This window comes from Chanos chanos, chromosome 15 (genome assembly GCF_902362185.1).
Source record: "Chanos chanos chromosome 15, fChaCha1.1, whole genome shotgun sequence".
In the NCBI taxonomy this organism is placed as follows: domain Eukaryota; kingdom Metazoa; phylum Chordata; class Actinopteri; order Gonorynchiformes; family Chanidae; genus Chanos; species Chanos chanos.
The window spans coordinates 4564942-4583274 of record NC_044509.1 but is presented as its reverse complement, the minus strand read 5'-3'; the positions used below and the strand labels follow the sequence as shown (position 1 = coordinate 4583274).

At 42.1% G+C, this 18333-nt stretch overlaps 3 protein-coding genes across 4 annotated transcripts; 1 reads left to right on the top strand and 2 right to left on the bottom strand.

The window, feature by feature from the left end:
* Positions 1 to 378: 378 nt before the first annotated feature.
* On the top strand, positions 379 to 4342 carry rpain (RPA interacting protein). Its single transcript, XM_030793011.1, has 7 exons — positions 379 to 450; positions 1197 to 1382; positions 1489 to 1561; positions 1830 to 1944; positions 3083 to 3146; positions 3611 to 3751; positions 4258 to 4342. The coding sequence occupies exons 1-7, from the start codon at positions 379 to 381 to the stop codon at positions 4285 to 4287; spliced, it is 681 nt and encodes a 226-aa protein (XP_030648871.1). The 3' UTR covers positions 4288 to 4342.
* Positions 4343 to 5094: 752 nt separating this feature from the next.
* c1qbp (complement component 1, q subcomponent binding protein) lies at positions 5095 to 8156 on the bottom strand. 2 transcript variants are annotated; one of them, XM_030792490.1, is made up of 7 exons: positions 7982 to 8156; positions 7790 to 7927; positions 6999 to 7149; positions 6769 to 6856; positions 6448 to 6543; positions 5991 to 6116; positions 5095 to 5671 (listed from the first exon to the last, which is right to left on the bottom strand). In XM_030792490.1, exons 1-7 carry the CDS (start codon positions 8049 to 8051, stop codon positions 5522 to 5524), a joined length of 819 nt encoding a protein of 272 aa, XP_030648350.1. In that variant the 5' UTR covers positions 8052 to 8156; the 3' UTR covers positions 5095 to 5521. The 2 variants fall into 2 exon arrangements, with proteins under 2 accessions (XP_030648350.1, XP_030648349.1); XM_030792489.1 differs by having other exon boundaries at positions 7790 to 8156.
* A 2236-nt stretch (positions 8157 to 10392) lies between these two features.
* On the bottom strand, positions 10393 to 18114 carry dhx33 (DEAH (Asp-Glu-Ala-His) box polypeptide 33). The gene is made up of 12 exons (XM_030792470.1): positions 17907 to 18114; positions 17181 to 17341; positions 16621 to 16848; positions 15839 to 16009; positions 14130 to 14315; positions 13656 to 13767; positions 13168 to 13327; positions 12694 to 12782; positions 12253 to 12380; positions 11571 to 11774; positions 11314 to 11400; positions 10393 to 10705 (listed from the first exon to the last, which is right to left on the bottom strand). The coding sequence occupies exons 1-12, from the start codon at positions 18112 to 18114 to the stop codon at positions 10397 to 10399; spliced, it is 2043 nt and encodes a 680-aa protein (XP_030648330.1). The 3' UTR covers positions 10393 to 10396.
* Positions 18115 to 18333: the final 219 nt, after the last annotated feature.

The following is an 18333-nucleotide window of genomic DNA, read 5'->3' as shown; positions in this document are numbered from 1 at the left end:
TCGCTGTGAAGTGGTAAAACTGTAATGCAGACAAAGCATTTATTCGTTTACAGTTTAGGCTATGCGTTCTAGAAGACAGTTTAGTTGAAATGTTTTGCACACACAGAATACTAAAAACAGTCGGTTTGAATGTGTAGTTTATAGGTTTTATACCTGGAGGGATTTAATATTGGAATGAAGTGTTTGTACCTAATGAGCATTGATCATTGATTAGACTACACTTCCCAGAATGAAGTTGAAAACCTCAGAGATTATCGCGATGCTCGTGTAAAGGTTAAAGCTCGCTGATTGGCGCGTCTGTCGGCTGGTTTTTTAGCAGTGAGAGACGCGTTTATACATTGTTCATAGAAATCGGTACAATAATTCTAATTATAAGCTATGGATCCATTACACAGGCACCGGTCACTTTACAAAGGAACCACTCCACCATGGAAAGAGACTTACCGAAAGGTAAAATCGTTATGGTCGTTAGTTCAACCCTATGTCTGTCGCTACAGCCAACAGTTTAGCGTAGGCACAGGCTTATTAGCTAACTCAGCTTTGTCATAAATGTGCCACTGCATGCATGAAAACCGTAAAAATCTTTTAAAACCGTTAAACCGTTCTGAATGATCATAACAGTTCGTCAGACGCTTCATGTGTTAGTTACTTATATCACACTTATATCAAAGCATGTCGAGGTTATATATGCGAATATCAAAGTTGATAACCTCTGAAATACACCAGCTGAAAACGAATCCGAAACAAGCAGCTGTAATCTAAATGGGGACTACTTGGACTTCTTCGTGTAATGCTTCCATTTTAGAATGTGTCCAGTTGAATTCAGCTTAAATATTTCATGAGTGTACTTTACCTAAATCGACTCGCCGTCCTTACATGCTCTATCTTAGTGCGCAACGTCGATGTATATTTATATACCTCAACCAGAACGGTCTTGAAAATGAATCGCAGTTATTGGAAAGTCAAATTTGATCCCTCCCTGATCCCTGTGCACTCGGCTTTATGTTGTACAGCAGGACATGCCAATCAAGTAACTGATCGGCCACAATACTAAACAAACGAAACGCCCTACACTTAGTATAATGGAGGCCAACTTTGAATCAGTTGGGTCAAATTAATTGAATTTACCCTTTTAATGTAAGCCTTCGAAATGGTTTTCTGGTGATGGTACATTTCAAATCATGGTCTGTCCTCAGCGCTGTGTGGAGAGGTTGAAGAACAGTCGTTCACGGTTACTGGAGAAGTACCGACAAATGGGTGACAGTATCGTCGCCGCGAAGCGCTCGCTGCTCGTCCAGGAGGTTATGGAGATGGAGTGGAACGTCCTGAAGTCTGCAGACAGTCGGCTGCCGTCACTGTGGCCCAAAGATGGCATCGGCGATGTAAGGGTTTGTGCATATGCCGTGTATCTTTAAAGTTATTAAAACTGGGTCGAGGCTAATAGTTTAATTGTATTATCTTTCCACTTTTTTTTTTTTTAACTCGCAGATGAACAGTGTGATGCAAGAATATGACGAACTCGCGGTACTGGAGGAGATACAGCAGGAACTGATATCACAAGGTGCGTTATGTTATTAAACTTCATCTGTTAACCTGTCGCTTCAAGTCATTTTCCATGTCAAACTTTTAGAGGTGGTAATATCTTCAGGAATTTGGAGTTTAGCTCTTGGAAGAGGCCATTAAGCTATGGAACCTGTTTGGTCTGCACCAGTTACTGGGCCCCTCACTGATCCCAGTTTTTCACTGGAAACCAAAATCAGTATGGGGAAATATAATACATACAGAACTTCATACCCTGCAAATAAATAGCTTTTTCTGTCATCCGCTAGAACTTTCCATTATAGAGGAATATGAGAAGAGCCAGCAGGAAGAGGAGCAGTATTTGAACTCTGTGGTGGAGGGAATGGAGGAGAATGGATATGTTATCTGTCCTGTGTGTCATGTGTGAGTATCACTTCCACCCACCCCCTGCCAACCCCCAAAAGACACAACACGGACACAAGCCTGTTACTGTGGCTTTAGACGACATATGGTCATCAAAGTCAGTGGCTTTTCTGAACCCCCCCCCCCCCCCCCCCACTGGAAAAATAGGGCTTATAAAGGGAAAACCCTTTACGGAAAGAACCTTGCATTTCTGAAGCGACAAAATTGGGGGGAAACCCATATCATGACGCACTCCTCCCTTTAGAGCTTTTCTAGAATTAGTGATGTCACAATACCAGAGTTCTGATAGCTATTCAGTATTACCAGAATGCAGCCAACTGTCTATTGCACAGTTGTCCTAGCACCCTGCCAGTGCTATGTACCATACATTCTGTAAACATATCAATCAAAATGAGAAAACTGATATCCAAGTCCAACAGTGGCATCCTGATGCAGTTTTGTTTTTAAAGTTGAGAAGCTGTATCAAATGCCCATCTGAAACTTAAATATTTTTACCGGCAGGAGTCAAAATGTGCATTGGCTTAAAATGCTGCGATTATGTTTTGCTGACATTTGACTGAACAGTAAAAGTGGTACAGTGAGCTGTAGTCCTTACTTAACTTAATCTGGTATGGTCCACCTCAGTGCTTGGCCGTATTTAATGTCGTAAACGAGTTTCTTTGTCGATTAGGGTTCAGTTTGATGGCATGGCGTTATCTCTGCTGCTTCAACACGACTGTATGTGACTTTGTGTTTTGGGGGGGGGTTGTTTTTCTTAAATGTTGGCGTGTCTTCTCAAGTTCTTCCTTTGCCTTCAGTCAGTCAGTCAGGAGTTGCGTATACATTTTGAATCAGTTCTGCCGAATAGTTAAAAAATAAATACCGGTACGTTTTCTGAATTTTTGGCATCGACTTGGTGCCGATGTGTCGGTTCTTGTGACATCCTTGTCTAGAATCATTGTTAGCGATTCCACTCTTGGTCTAAACATTAAAAAGCACTGCATAATTGTACCATCTGCGTCATTGGTCCACATCGTACATCAAACTGGATGTTGAAATTTTGAGTGTTTTACATTTTTTCCCTTCACCCAGTTCTGATGTGTGTGTTCTTTTTTTTTTTTGTTTGTTTTTGTTTTTGTTTTGTTTTGTTTTTTTACAGAAACAAGCTGACAGTGAACAGCCATTTTACGTCTTGTCCTTGTGGCCTGTACATCAACACAGTGGTATGAACTCAGTCCCATCAGAAACCTGACATTTCCAACACTCTCTCTCTCTCTCTCTCTCTCTCTCACACTCTCTCTCTCAACAGAATGACATCCTGTACACTCTGTACTCAATAAAAAAAAACAAACATCGCCTGACATTTTAAAAGCTCAGCCAGTTCATCTCTGAGCAAGACCTCAACTATTAGATCAGTGATTGTCTGCCTTTTTTTTCATCATATATTCTAACTGCATCTAGGCCTAATCGCACATCATTTATAATATTTTCATAGTCAGTGCTTGATTTTACACTCTGTTCACTTATCCTGCCTGTTTGAACATCGGTCAGTCTCCCCAGCTTCTTTTGAAGCTTAATTTTAACACCCGACAGGTTATTTTTGTTTGTTTGTCTGTTTGTTTGTTTGTTTGTTTTCTTGTAGAATGTCGTTTCATCTCAGTAACGTTGTGTCTCTCCGTTCCCACAGGGCAGGAACGTGACCGCGGAGGTGCTGCAGCGCCTGCTGGAGACCAGACTGACCGAACACATGGAGGAGTGTCTGCGCAACCCTGTGTTCAGTGTCACGCCCAACACGGACGGCTCAGCCAATCTCATGATCAGCTGCCAGGTAACCCCGCCCCCCCTTTAGCTTTAGCCTTTAACCCTTCCTTTGCCAGGAACAGTTCACTCTTTTTTTTTTTTTTTTTTTTTTTTTTTTTTTACAGAGAGTTCTCTGTCTGTCCTCTTCTGCCCCCCAATTTTTTTTTTTTTTTCACCTCAGGACGTGATATCAGGCAGTTTTAATTTGTGCTCACTAAAATAGTTTGACCGACTGGTCCTTCTGAGTCTTGTTTGTCAGCGATTTGTCGTAACTGAGTGTCAGTCGTGTTTTAAGGACGTGACTGGGCCTCTTTGGCATGTGAGGTCACATAAGGCTAACCACGGAGTAACTAGTTTGTCTCTCCTTGTTTTGTGGTGAAAGACAGCTGTTAATTTTTAACTGACCATACATTAATCCGTCATATATACACGCACAGGGAGTTCACTTATACCCAGTAAAGTCACACATATGCGCGTTAATCAGTGCTATCTGTGAAAAAATGACTAATTTGTTCTCTCTCTTCACTCTCACAGGTCTGTGATTACCTGTCAGTCGTTCTGTGATCTGTCAGATGAGTCCTGTGTGTCCTGGGCTGATCATGACGGAACAGCCTCCCGTATTAACATAAGCTGTTTATTTTTAAACTCGTTTGTATGTTTTATTTCTGTGAAATAATAAAGACATATCCTATCGTTTTAAAACACCTTTATGGTGACTCAAGCCAGAAACACAGGTACATTTGGACGGTCTGTGACACAGAGGAACGTCACCTTAGCGTTAACTCCCCAAACCTCTCTTGGAACGTTGGGTATTTTCAACCAATCAGGTCCTTCGTTAGTGTTGATGAGCGCGTTTGTGAAGAACTTTGTAATAACGCTGAATCGTGGTCACGTGACATGTAGTGAGCTTTCTCACACTTTGATTTTTTTGGTGGTGGGAGGGGGTGGGTTGATAGAGGGGGGGGGGGGGGGGTGGGGGCTGCATGAACAAACAACATATGTGAGTTATTTTGGGATCTACTGGCTCATTGGGATTGAAGATGAGACTGTGTAGTGATTAGCAGTGTGGCTCCCAGTATAGTGTCGACTCCAACTCCAGTGGAAGATGAATAGTGTTTTACAGTAGAAATCAATCTGATTTTCCTCTGGTTATATATGCTGTTATTTGGTAGAACTGAAAGCACTGTTGGTGGTTTAAGTGTTTTGCTGGTTGTTAGACCCTATACTGCAACTGTTTTTGTGAGAAGTTAACGAATTATTTTATAATTTCATTAAACGGAAAAAGAATTTAATTGCAAAACCCTACAATCATTTTTTTTTTTTATGACAAGAAAAACTTCAGTGCGTGCTGGCAAAATGAACAGTCAGTTATTGATTTATCAAACATTTATTACACATTTTGTACAGAGGGTTTCATACAGAGATTCATAGACAAAGTGCCATCCATCCTTCTGTTAAGTTATTGTCTCATTCCTGACAGTCTTGCTTTTGAGAAAAAAAAAACTGCAGCCAGTTTGCTTTTTTTTTCTCCTTCCATTTAGAACACTGATCTCTCTTTTTTTTTTTTTTTTCTTTTGGCCAGAAGAATGTTCCGAAAAAGAATACAGGATCTGAATACAGGTCGAGTACCAGAACTCTGTTTGTTTGTACTTAACAGACTGTACTATAAATGTAAATTACATTAAATAAAAAAAAAAGTTTGTTTTGACATTTTTGTGGGGTTTTTTTTTTTTTGTCTTTACGGTAATTATTCCGATCTATCCGAGGGGAGAGAGTCGAAAGGGAAAGGGGGGGGTCATCAGTTGCATTTGATGAAGCCGCTTAGCTCCTCCAGGAATTTGATGTACTCCTGATGCTCCAGAGCCGTGCTCAGTTCGATCAGCTCGTCGGCGAAGGTGTTGTCCACGCCGCGGTCGGCCAGGAAATCCATGAGATGATCGTACAGGGCCTGAGGGGGAGGGTCAAAGGTCAAAGCCTTAAGGTCCTTTTCATAAACTGATGCAAAACGCAAATACGTGATGATACTTTGGACTAAAATATAGACATGTATTATGCAGGTACATTCATTCATTCATTCGTTCATTCATTTTGCATGACTTCCCTGACCCCCCCCCCCCCCATCCATACCCAATCAGCTTACAGTTTACATCTCTATGCATTTCCGTTTATGCATTCTGATCCCGCCCACTTTTTTTTTTTAAAGTAAACTCTCACTAGACACTCCCACAGCCATACAGCACAGGCACAGAGGACAAAAGAGATCTTACCCAATCCAGGGAGTCTGTGTTGAGTGTGTAGCTAGTCTCCTTCCACTCAGCGTCTCCCTCTGGCTGGAAGCTCACCTCCCGGATGGCAAAGATATCGCTCTCCTCCTCTCCCTCACCATGAGCAATCTGAGCACACAGAGAGCAAAAATATGCTTGAAAAATCAGCTCCAAGTTCATAAAGTATAGCTTTATTGCTTATATAGAATGGGGCAATATATGCATTTATATATGCTAAATAGAAAAACCATGAGCTATCCAGAACAACGCAGTCTGTTACTCCTCCAGGACATAAAAAAATGAGTGATATTAATTTAAAAAAAAAAAAAACATGTAGTATTTCGCTTAATTGACAAGATCGTTTTTGACCGTTAAAACGATCCCAGGCATGATTGGTAGTTAAATCTGTAATTACTATTGTAACTGTAAAATCAGGGACAAACAGATAAGACTGGTGTACCTCGTCCTCAGGGAAATGACAGTCAAACACCAGAGCGTGCTTTGCTGACTGTTTAATCACTTCTACGACAAAGTTCGGCGTTGACACAATTTCTGGCTGCAAAGAGAGACAAAAATATACACTCACAAAACAGTACCTGAATAAAAGGAGCTAACTGTGTCTTTTGCATTTGAGCGCAAATGAATGAATCCATGTGTATATACACGTACACATATTACACAAACAGGCAAAATAATAGCAACTTTGAGGATAAAGGATGTGATCGATTACATCATTCATGCTACAACACACTTTATGCGCTTTGAATGAAAATGTGAATACCTCGTTTTCAGCTGACTTCTGCCCCTGCTCTGGCTCCTCCTCCATGTTAGGCGGGATGCTGTTGTTAATGTTGAATGTGACGGTCACTCTGAATAAGGACAGGCGTGTTAAAGAGCTCATTTGGACCGTAAGACCAGTCAAACGTTGTCACATTCACACGAGACACGGTTCGGTGAAAAATAGTCTATTCTATGCAAACATTATCTGATCTAGCAGTTTGTTTCTCTTACCTGTCACCTGAAATGGAACGAATAAGTTTGGCTTCTGTGCCGTTCAGTTCCAACTCCCATCCTCCGGACATCTTGGGCAGAGTTTTACTTTTCTGAATTTTCTTTTCTTCTTTGATTTCATCTGATAGGAATTCTGCAAATGCTTTGTCACCTAAAGAAAGCACTCGAATGAATTACAATTATAGCAGTTGCAAGAAACAGTAAATGTACGCTTGAAAACAGTACCATTTCAAAGAATCCAATCAGAGGGGGGCGAAAAAGACGTTTAGCTCCCGTGCTGTATATAACCTGCAGCCCTTCTACTGGTCCATTTCCAAGGTCAACCGCTAAAGTAGATAATGATGAAATTATAACTAAACTACACAGATCGTCCGAGGGGGCTGATGTTACTGATCGCAATATACTTCAGAATGAATAGAGATCAATAACAAATGGAATTTAAATTTCTTCTCATCATCTTTACTTATCAAAGATAACTTCAACACATCTTTAGCGTCATGATGCTTGATTCTCATGCTGGATAACTAGCTTGGACAGGATTAGCCTATAGGTTAGCTACCGCTGTCAATCTATAGGCACAAAATAACAAAATATCACTTTACAAGTGTCTGAATACACGTCGCACACCACGCAAAGTTGCGTAAGTGAAGTTACGGTCACTCACGGCGTGTTATAAAGTTTCTCCGGCTCTCAGGTGCTAGCCATTAGCTAACGCTACCCAAATGCGAAACCTCCAAGCTCTCGCAATGTTACATCACCTATTAATTTTACAAGGCTGGAAAACTACTTACCTTCTGTATGAAGACCTCCACAACCACATGAAACAGATGGTAGTACACCTTTAGGAGTAAGTAAACTAGGCCTATAACCAGAAGAAGCCCCGTTGTTGCACATCATCCAGATGGAGCGGGTGAAGGGCCGGCTTGAGGCTGAGTTTGGGGGGCATAACGCCGAGGTGACAAGCGGCTCCAAAGCCCGGGTGCTGGAAGCTGTAGCTGTCTTGTTTGTTAATCGAGCTGCGATGTTAATCGCACGAGTTAGAGATTTGAACATGGTTGTAGTTATGCAGGAAAATGTGGTGCTATGGCTCAGGTCCCTTCACTCCTATGTTACGGCTTAGTGACGCTCTCGCAGACTGATCAGAAGACGCTGGAAAACACGTGTGGAAGGACACACTGACCTCATCAGGCGAACTATGAACCTTGAACCGGAGACAGTTCGGCGACTGTCGGTAAAAAAAAAAAGCATGATGAAGGAAAGAACGGCAATAGTGACATTTTCTAAAAAAATAAAAAAAATAATGAGGAATGGTGACAAAACAAAAATCAGTTATGCTACAAAGACTCAACCTGATGTTGTACGTCAATGATCGTTGAAACCAACCCGCCAGAAATACATCAAATGTATTTTATTATAAATATTTCAAGTGCCCTTTAACATGTCAAAGCAGTCAAATAATTTTCTCTGAACATTCTAAACTCATTAATCATACATGCATGCGCCAGCTCTCTCTCTAAAAAAAAATAAAAACGGTCAGAAAACCAAGCGTCATCTTCCCATCAGGAACAGACTGGAGGAGACGTCAATCAAACAAGTATCAAAACTACATTTCTGGTCCATTAAGAAAACAAAAACCTATATCAATGTTTTAATGATAAGTGACATTCCCTCTACCAGAAGCTTGTTTATGTTATACAATCTTACTATGACATAAATATCTTAAATGTCTCTTTTCACAACCTTTACATGGTTTGAGCTATCCCTTCCTTCATTCAGATACACACCAGTTGAAACATTCTTTCCCATGGACATGGAACTAAACTCAACTCAACTCAATCCCACTTTGTTTCCTTCTTTGTAAACTAAGTGAATTAGGTTGAGTTACTTTTGAGAGAGACAGAAAGGGACTGATTGAGTCATTGGCACAACATTGAGTTCATTCCAAACTGTTCACTATCGTTCTGAGCATAACACATGGCACATAAGCATTGTACCATAAAAACCTGAGTGATCATTTTGAGTTCATAAACTTTCATGCATAGAATAATTATGTACAAGTTGTTTTTTTTTGTTTTTTTTTAAATCTTATATCTTATGGAGGTCCACAAATAATTCAGAGAAAAACATTGACATGTCAGGTCAAAGTCTTTGTATTAATGGAAAGCAGGTGGTTTCGACAGGAATACATCTCTCTGTGTTCTTACACAGTGCTTTAAAGCATGCATCTGGTGACTGTGGGTGGCACTTTTTTTACACACACACACACACACACTCACACACACACAGTGTTTGTCGTGGGACAGTAATAGAGAGAGAACATCTTCCCCTAACTGTAACGTGGACTAAATTGACTTTGTGAACCTCCATAGCACTTGGGAAGGGCATTATTTCACGCTGTGACAGAATTCAATTTTCATGGCTATTTCCACAGTTTTTACAGACAAAACAATGAATTTTCAATTTTTCTAAATTAGATACAATTAGTGCAGGTCAATCAATATGTAATAAATCTAGAAGGGGGTAAGAAAAGCTTATTGTTCAGCCATTTGTCTTCAAAGGATCACTCGTTACGAGAACTGTAATTGGTTGGATTAATTATGCATTATTAAAATGACTGAAATTACTGTGAATGCATGTGATACATTCGGTATCATCACAGAGAAACGTAAGTATACATTTTGTGTGTGTGTGTGTGCGTGTGCGTGTGCGTGTGTGTGCGTGTGTATGTGTGTGTGTGTGTATGTGTGTGTGTGTGTCTGTGTGTGTGTGTGTGTGTTCATGTCACAGTCATTTTGCTGTGAGACAGTGGACCGTGTGGGTGCAGTAAGGCCTTTGTCTATCTAAGAGAATGGTCCTAATTGAAGTGTAGCAGGTGCTATGAATGAACGTGCAAACGGTGATAAACATGAGCCTCAGTAACACATCCGGCTTTAAAAACACGTCAGCTGTTCAGACTCCATCAAATAGATAGCTCTATTTTTTTTTTCATAAAACACCCTTTAACATGTCAACATAATTCAGTCCCCATCTGAAGCAAACCCTTTTAAAAGAAGACTTTTTTTTTGTTGTTCTTCAGACAAGTCCTCCAATTGCATATATGTGAGGAAACGTTTTTTTTCCCCCTCAGCTGTCCACACAGGTACAATTTCATACTTTCTTCTTCCACTGATATACTAGCAGCATTTCAATTCAGAAGTGAATGAAAGTCACAAAGTGAAAGAAAGAAAGCAATGATGGACTGGGTTTAAAGTACGCTTGAAGTCCATGCTTGTTTAGGCTTTGCTTGAGGTTGTCTTTGTGTGTCAATCAAGACTTCTAAAAAAAAAAAGAAAAAAAAAGGCCTTATTCTGAGGTTTGGTTAAGCGACGCTGGCGCTCCCTAGCGGTTTGGAGGAGGGACTAGCTTTTGACCGCGCGGAGTTTGCGGCGGAAGTATTCCGGCGCGGCCTCCTGCAGCCAATCGGAATCCACCACACAGAGGTCTCTCATGTAGCACCGAGAGGTGTGGAGCAGCTCGTTAAAGACGACGTAAGCGGGTTTGGCCTGGAAGAGGACGGAAGACGGGTGGATGGAGACAGTCTGGTGGGTGTCCAGGGCGGCGTAGCTGCCGTCGGGCTGCAGCTCCGCCGCGTTGACAAACAGGCCGTGGGCCAGACACCTCCGCACGTTCACCAGATCCGACTGGGACGACTCCAGCTTCACACCCATCTGGAGAGAAAAAAAACCAAAGCCGACAGCTTAATAACACAGAGGTTTGAAACGATGTAAAAATACACTGCAGCTATCAACCCTTGTGTCTATTCAGAACTGTGGTTAAAGCAACTGAGTATTAACATTGTGCTGGACAAATGTTTAAACGCATCAACAGGAAATTACAAAAAATAAAAACAAAAAAACAAGACAAAACAAAACAAAAAAAAACATTAAAATGAATCTTTTTCACCCTCTGTGTTGAAATGTGTTTATTTGATATTTCATCGCTAACGAAACCAGCAAACATGAGCAGAGTGTCTGTCAGCTCTGAATCATCTCCTAATGTAGATACAAACCGATAAGACGAGATGAGTTTGAGTGCAAGAGACCGCGATGTGTGTGTATGTACCTTAACACAGATGTCAAGAGACCACGATGTGTGTGTACATACCTTAACACAGATATCAAGAGACCGCGATGTGTGTGTACATACCTTAACACAGATGTCAAGAGACCACGATGTGTGTGTGTGCATACCTTAACACAGATGTCAAGAGACCGCGATGTGTGTGTACATACCTTAACACAGATGTCAAGAGACCACGATGTGTGTGTGTGCATACCTTAACACAGATGTCTCTGAGCTGAGCTCGAACTTCAGACACTAGTCCCATGTTCCTGCTGTTGACAAAGTTCTCCCGACACCATTCCTGTAACAGCGAAACAGCTCGGTACGTGAGTCTATCTGTCTACTGAAATTAAAAAAGGAAAAAAAACAAACAAACAAACAAAAAAAACGAACGCCACTGCTGTACAAACTCAGAATGAGGCTCTGGGGGAGTTTCTAGAAGTTTCTCTGAAGGGGTCTCCCTTCACTGACCTTGTTCCCGCTGACTTTCTTAAAAGCCCTGTAGACGTTCAGAAGGGTCATGTGATCTCCTTCGCTGCAGATGAATTTCTTCCGCACTGCCTGCACCTCCTCTCTCTTGGCGGGGGGGTTATAGAGCACGGAGTCGACAGAGAGCAGGGAGACGATGGTCAGCACCTCCTCTGTGCAGGAGAACTCTGGAGACAGCAGGATGGTCTGGAGGGCAGATATGGGGACAGACAGAGAGTTATACACACACACACACATACACACACTCACAGAGTCTCTCACACACAAACACAGATGAGGACACTCTATGGCTTGGTACTCACCATCACACAGACTAATATTTTATAAACTTATCCTTCAGCTGTATTCAAGAAGCCAACAAACATGTCTACGCATTGGTCAGTAGCAAACCAGTAATAAAGTAAATGTATGTATTTGTGACAAATTTTTGAATTAATGCAGCAAAACAGAGTTTTAAATTCAGATTTGGTTGGTTTGGTTTTCTAGGCTTACATCTTAAGTAAAAAGCCAATTTTCAGAGGTATACAGAATTTCTAAAATGTCCGAGATCAATATAACAAACAAAAAAAAAAAACAGAAGTACCAAGCAAACAAGGTAGTTTCATGTTTCTAATTAACAGTAACTTAGTTAAGTCGCTGTCAGACAATCCTGTGTTAGTTTTACCTTGGCAAACCGGGGCTCCAGGGGGAAGCTGGCCATTTTCTTGCCCAGAGCAGTGAGCGTCACCTGGTCATCCTTCTTCTCCACTGCCCCTAGCAGCTCCAGCTGCTCTACAGCCATCCGCATCGATTCTGTCCAATCACAGTCAGACGAGGTCAGGATTTCATCCAATACCTGATAAGCCCTTTCTGCCAATCACTATTTGAATGGATACAATGGCCAAATATCCCATGAAAATCTACTGTAAAATTACTCCGTTATTCCTCATGATCCTTTTACTGCTCTTTGAGGACGAGTACATTGGTGTCAAACTGAACAGAGAGCAAGGGCAGAGGGCACAGATCCACCTCACATGATACTTGTCCTCATAACTCAAACTCTTAACACGGAAGCCAACGCTGAGGCATTGTTTTTAGATATGTGAAAGGGTGGAACTGGTCGTACCAGGCGACGGTTTAGACATGAAGTCAAAGTTGAGTACGTCAGGGACGCCCAGAGCCAGGAGCTGCAGGATAACGCCGGCCAGGTTACACCTGCACAGCGACAAATGCACTCATTCACTACTTTACACACAGACTTAGCACTGAAACTCAATGAAACTCAATAAATGACAAACTTAACACACACAAAAAAACTCCTCTTAGAGAGAAGCTTTAAAGAGAACATCTTTTCCAAATATCTAACAAAACTGAGATGATTTAACACAAAACTCAACATAATAGTACATGTAACTATGAATCTGATTGTGTTCCTCTGAACACTTAGTTATTCAGTATAAAACATAGCACAATGATTGACATGTTGTCAATGTGCCTCTGTTTAAGTAGCACTCTGAAAAAGCTGAATTATTTTATTAATGAAGTCCTAACAGACACAGGTCCTTCCTGTTGCTGCGTGTTACAGGGTGGACGGCCTCACCGCTGTATCTCGGGCACGGTCATGTTGGCGAAGTTATCGAACTCTTCCTCCGTGTAAAGGCGATAACAGGATCCGGAATCTTCTCTCCCTGCCCTGCCTGCACGCTGCCATGCCTGGGCCTTGGACACTCTCTGCACCGCTAACACCTCCAAACCACTGTCTGAAAAACACACACACACACACACACACACACACACACAGAGCACACGTCACACACACAGAGCACACGTCACACACTAACACATTACTTCATTGAAACTGTCTGAAATCAATATCAACAGGTAAATTTCAACTCATCAAAAAAATCAATAGAACAGGTAAATTCCAACCCATCAAAAATTAATACCAACAAGTAAATTTCAACCCATCAAACACAGATATCAACAGGCAAATTGTTACCAGTTGCAACTGCATATAAGTGAGCTCGCATACTCTGGAACTCTGGGAAATGTAGGCACTTGAGCCCAGTTCTTAACTAAAACTCTTACCTGGGTTGTAGCGCTTGGCCTTCACCATTCCTGTGTCTATGACGTATTTGACACCAGAGATAGTAATGGATGTCTCTGCGATGTTGGTCGAAAGGGTGACCTTTCTGCATCCCTAAAATAAATAAATAAATAAATTGTGTGTGTGTGTGTGTGTGTATGTATATACACACAGAAACATACACAAATATAGTCTGTGTATATTTTCACTCGAAAGTGAAAAAGTTATTTTGTACAAATCCACATTTCAGTTGAGGTCAGCTGTAATTAACCGTTTTAACTGAGTCACTGAAAACACACAAACAAGCGTTACCTGTTTCAACTTATGAAAGATACAGTTATTAAGATATTAGTGATGAGTAAACTTTAGATGAATTAACTATAATTTGAATCGCTGCAGACAATATATAGCTCAGATAAGGAGTTACCATATGATACAGTGTAGAGGCTTTTTGAAGATTCCGTTGCTTTGGTTACCTTGGGGGCGGGCTGGAAGACCCTGAGCTGCTGGGCTGGGGGCAGGGCCGCGTAGAGAGGGACGACTGTCATTGGTCCACAGGTCTCGGGGAGGTGTTTAGCGATGTCTCGACAGGTCCGCGCCAATGCCTCGATCTCCTCTTGACCAGTCAGAAAGACCAGGATGTCATGGGAGGGAGGGGCCTCCTAAGCAGAGGACGCCCACGGGAACACACACACACACACACAGACAAAAAGAAACAGAGCAAAGGCATGTGTCAGCATTACTTCGGGTCTTCTCAAAGTGATACTGAAGGACAGCTCCAATACTGCAGAATCGAGTCAAACAACTATTGTCTGTCGTTCACTCCCTTACGTTCCTTAAACTCGTGCACTTGTGTGTAATACTGAACTTTGTGCCACAGACAGCTCCTTACTGGCTACATGCTTGGTTTGTATTTTGTCTGTCTTGGAAGTTGCTTTGAATAAAAGCGTCTGCTTTATGAATGCAATGTTACTGTGATGTAAATGTCACTTTCCTCGTCTGAGATACTTTCTCCGTTTTACCTACGTACTGAACCTACAGCCATCCAAGGACATGACAATGTCTTCCGTGTTATGTTTTCTCTACGACTTGAATGTCCAATTAACTATGATCTCTTTTAAGTCTACTGTCCACAAGTCAGTTATCCATGTCGAGGTGAGTAAGGTTGGCACCAACGTGAAGCTGTTCACCGCATTTTCTCACACTCCCTGCAGTGTGACATCATTAAGCATCATTACTCAATAATGGCAACTACATCAACCCCCGCGCCACCCCACGCCTTAACCAGCCATGACCCCTGCCAAAGGGCATGACCTTCAACAGCTCACTTTATACAGAAAAGGGACTCCGACTTTTACATATAATTACAAAAAAAGCTAGGTTACACAATACTGGTTAAAAGTTTTCCCCTTTTCACACTACATGCTCACAAAGTGGTATGGACTTTGGCTATGTTCACACTGTCAGTCCAAATCTGATTTATGTGCACATCCAATTGGAATCTGATCAAATGTAACAAGTCTGAACAGCCAAAAATCACATGAGATCTGATTTTTACAAATCGATTTCAAACCACATTCGTATGCGGTTTGAACACCGATTCAAATTGCAATTTTTTGCAAATCTGTTTAGATCTGACTGCTCTGGACTTTTTTTTTTTTTTTTTTACATTTGTGACTTTGGACACCACATAAAGTTCACGTGTACGTCACACGTACAGGAAACATGCTACTTTGGTGGGGGGAGGGAGCCATTGATGAGTTGACGTAAGTCGTTGGACAGTGATACCAGCAGTGACGGCTGCGCGAGATAAAGCGGCAAGCCTCCCCTGTCTCTGACGCCGTCTCATTATTTTCATTAAACTTGTGTCGCGGCTCCACGTTGCCACGTTGTAAATAAGCAAAGCCCATTTCACTCCGCTCCACTTTAGTTTGTTTATATCAACTACTTCTACTTTCGGGTGCGTTGTCATTACTGCAGCAACCAATGTGGATAAGACTGAAAATGAGGAGATCCGCCTGGACACAGAGATCGGATCTGCTCACTTGCGACATACAATGCAAACAGTCAGTCGGGAAGATCGGATTCTGATCGGATATGCAAAAAAAATCAGACTTGGACTGACAGTGTGAACCTAGCCTTTGTCTTCTCTCCCCGCTGCCTGCCCCTGAACTGGCGCCCCCACCTGGTGGATTTGGAAGATGGAGACCAGGGCGGCCTGGAGGTAGTCGGACTGCGGCTGTTTGGTGTAGTAAATCTGGATGGGGTGCTGCCGTCCTTCCAGGTACAACACAGGGGACTTATTAAAATATTGAGAGAACAGATCCACGTCCATGGTGGCAGACATCACTATAACCTACAGAAGAGAGATCAACACACGTATTTTACGATATGTACGGCACACTCCTCATTCTCCAGCTTCTGCTGCTTAAAAACAACAACAACAACAACAACAACAACAACAAAACAACGCTGTCTCCTGTTTGATTACTGTCATTGTCAGATTTAGAAGACATACGTTACACACATTTTCATCAATACCACACCTATGTTAAATATATGTTTTTATAACCCTTTAAAGACATGGTATTTATACTATGGCATTTTCACGCTCTTTGCTGTAATGCTGTGGAGCTCTTATGGTATATACGGGTGTCTTATGTCACTGAAATGATGTCACTACAGACAAATTTACATAGATCTGTTGTCAAACCAAACATTTGCCGGTGTCCTAAGGTTTAAATATTCACCTGCAAACGCTGGGAGAGCAGAAGTAAACAATCTGTTTTAGACTTGGCACAGTTTTCTTTATTTGATTTCATAAATAAATCACGTCAGCAATATTTAAATGTTTAAATGCAAACACAGGGAGTGAAAAAAGATAATTTAAGTCATTTTAAACAACGGGACGCCCAGTGTAAATATTAACAAATTTCACACAGAGCGGTAGACTCTGGATTGTCTCACCTTAAGAGGAAGTTTGTTCTGTTCGCGTCGTTTGCGCTGAGCGCTTTTCACCACTCCGAACAGCACGTCGGTGTGCACCGTCCTCTCGTGCGCTTCGTCTAGAACCACCACAGTGTAGCGCAGCAGTAACGGATCTCCTATCGCCTCTCTCAACAGCATACCGTCCGTCATAAACTTCAGCTTGGTCTCCGAGGAAGTCACATCCTCAAATCTCACCGTGTAGCCCACCTGTCACAGAAGGAACTGGAAATGAAGCAAACCTCTGCAAAAAGACACTTCGAGGAAGAGGTGACCAATATTTTGGCCTTTAAATGCCTTCAAAATTCACAATAGGTTGATTTACAACATGACAAGGAATTTCTCTCGGAAACGAACGTCAATGCTGAGCAGCTAGGATCAGACAGTACTGCTAAAAAAAACTTTATTCTACACTGAATTCAACATATCCAAAGCCTTACATCAAAACAAGTTGTAAATTTGTAGATGGACAAAAGCATCAGATAATTGGCATTAATCAGTAGTGCGTTACATGATGTGAAGCTAACGGGAAGAGAGCTCACCAGTTTTCCGAGTTGAGTCTTCTTTTCCTCTGCGACCCTTCCTGCAAGTGATATAGCGGCCACGCGGCGGGGTTGCGTGACCGCCACGATACCCTGTCGACCGATACCAGCTTCATACAGGTACTGCGGGATCTGCGTGGTTTTACCGGAGCCGGTTTCACCTGGTGGGTGTTCAATAATACGATTGTTTATGAAGCAGCCAAGGGACTGTAGCGGAGGCTTCTTGTTTTGACACGTTCAAAACAAACAAAAAAACGTCCCAGAGGAATCGTAGCTGGCTGTGTGACTTAGAGCGAATAACGTTATCAGTAACACTAAAATAAAACCAACAGGATTCTACGACCTGTGCCCTCTAATGCCCAAATAACAAGACTAAGAACAACTTAAATCGCCACAACAGCTGTTGTTGGTGAGTTACACAGGTGGACGGCACGTGCAGTGTATGCACTTTGCATGCAGTTGCAGGGCTCCAAACACTGACAGACCCGAACAACCGCTGTCGCTTCAGTAACGACAGATGGCAGCATTTATCTGCAGTGTGTTTAAAGCACTGGGGTTCTACGATTTGGTGACGAGAAATGTAACGCCGCACAAGGCTTTCTCGAGTTTAACACACAGCTGGCAAGCTAGGAAGCAAATCAGCTACGAGAGTTAGCAGATCGTGCTAACTGCCAACACAAGTTGTTGTTGGACGTGGCCGTTTCTCGCAAATTCCAAATAGCTTACCTATTAAAACGGCATTTTGTAGTTGTCTGAGTTGGTTGACGAGCTGAGATTTGGCCTGGTATATGGGAAGATGTTTTCTTTGAATGTCTATCGCTGTAGGTGCATTTCCCTTTTTGGGCAGCAGCATCCCAGGTTTCTTATCGAGACGGTAAAAAGGAGACCCCGGCTTAAATTTCTTCGCCGGAGGAGGATCGGGGTCGTGGGGCATGATCTGGAGAAAATACTGAGCAAAATAAACCTGTCCCACTTATACCGAAAGTCTGACAAAGACGAAAACGAGCATACATTCAGAAAAAAAAACTGAGGTAGAGACGTCGCCCAACGCGCAGTTGTTTACCTCGCCGCTCAGGAAGGAACTGCTCCCCACGTGGCTACGGACGTCGCAGTAATTTAACGTCATATTGGGGGCACGGCAATTCTCAATGAG